The 1,055-nt window shown below is 62.5% G+C and overlaps 1 gene segment (V, D, J or C); it reads right to left on the bottom strand.

The window, feature by feature from the left end:
* Positions 1-6: 6 nt before the first annotated feature.
* Positions 7-1,050, bottom strand: LOC116629849 (the record flags this gene model as incomplete). The annotated part of the segment is given in 3 exon segments: positions 7-73; positions 224-241; positions 759-1,050. Coding segments are annotated over 3 exon segments (377 nt in total), but the record flags the coding sequence as incomplete, so codon positions are not given.
* Positions 1,051-1,055: the final 5 nt, after the last annotated feature.

Raw genomic sequence — 1,055 nt, 5'->3', positions numbered from 1 at the left:
GCATACAGGGTGGCCTTCCCCAGCAGGATCTCATAGAGGATGGTGGCAGACAGGATGCCCTGCTGATAGGACACTGCGGGCGGGAAGGGAGAGCGCACAGGGACCTGTGAGCAGGTGTCTCTGGCCTCTCCACCCTCCACCCCGGGCTCCATGGTTCTCCATGCTCGCCTTCCAGGACAAAACCATGGGAGACGGAGACCAAGCAGAGGAGAGGGTCACGTACCCGAAGTGAAGCCACAGTCTGAAAGAGAGAAGGGGGAGGGAATGGATGAGAGACCCCGTCTCCTAAAGCAGACGGAAAGCTGCCCAGTTGGCACACCTGACGCTAAGGCAACACTATTGTCAGCTGTGCTTTGGTTAAGAACCAACCAAACACACACACAAACACACGAGTCAGCCTCCGGGTTAGCACGGACCCCCAGGCTCAGACCAGGCTTCTCGCAGACGCCTAGACGGTCTTTCTGGTGCTGCGCCCGCGGAGCTGCCCCGTCCCGGAACCCCATGGAACGGGGTGGCACAGAGGGCTGGGGGCGCCCCCCTCGGCGCTGAGCCGTACAGGCTCGGACAGTGAGGGGACCCCAGCTGCAAGGCTCTGCTGGGCTGAGGATCTGGGGAGGAATTAGCCCCGGGGTGCCCGTTCACCCTCATGCTGGGCTTCAGTCTTCCCTCCCTGTCCTGTGTCCTCCTGGTCTTCTGCCTGGATCCCCCCTTTCTGTGCTCTCACTCACTCCCCGCCCAGCCCCCCAGGCCCCGCTCACCTGCTCTGCCCTGGATCTCGTCACTGATGTTCTGGGTGATGGGTTTGGCCCGGCTGGAGTTGTCCCACTCATCCTCGTCCCTGAGCCCGTGGAACTGGACTTGGCAGCGAAAGTAGTTGCGAGGGTTGTGCCAGAAGGCAGAGGACACCCTCAGCCGGCTGCTCAGACAGTAGCTGGAGCCATTCTCGTTGGGCCGCTCCTTGTAGGGCTGTGGGTCTGTGCTGACCCCGTTCTGGACCTCCTTGCCGTTCACCCACCAGCTCAGCTCCACGTGGTCGGGGTAGAAGCCCGTGGCCA

Source organism: Phoca vitulina, unplaced genomic scaffold (assembly GCF_004348235.1).
Source record: "Phoca vitulina isolate PV1807 unplaced genomic scaffold, GSC_HSeal_1.0 scaffold5349, whole genome shotgun sequence".
NCBI lineage: Eukaryota > Metazoa > Chordata > Mammalia > Carnivora > Phocidae > Phoca > Phoca vitulina.
This window is presented reverse-complemented; position numbering and strand designations above follow the sequence as displayed.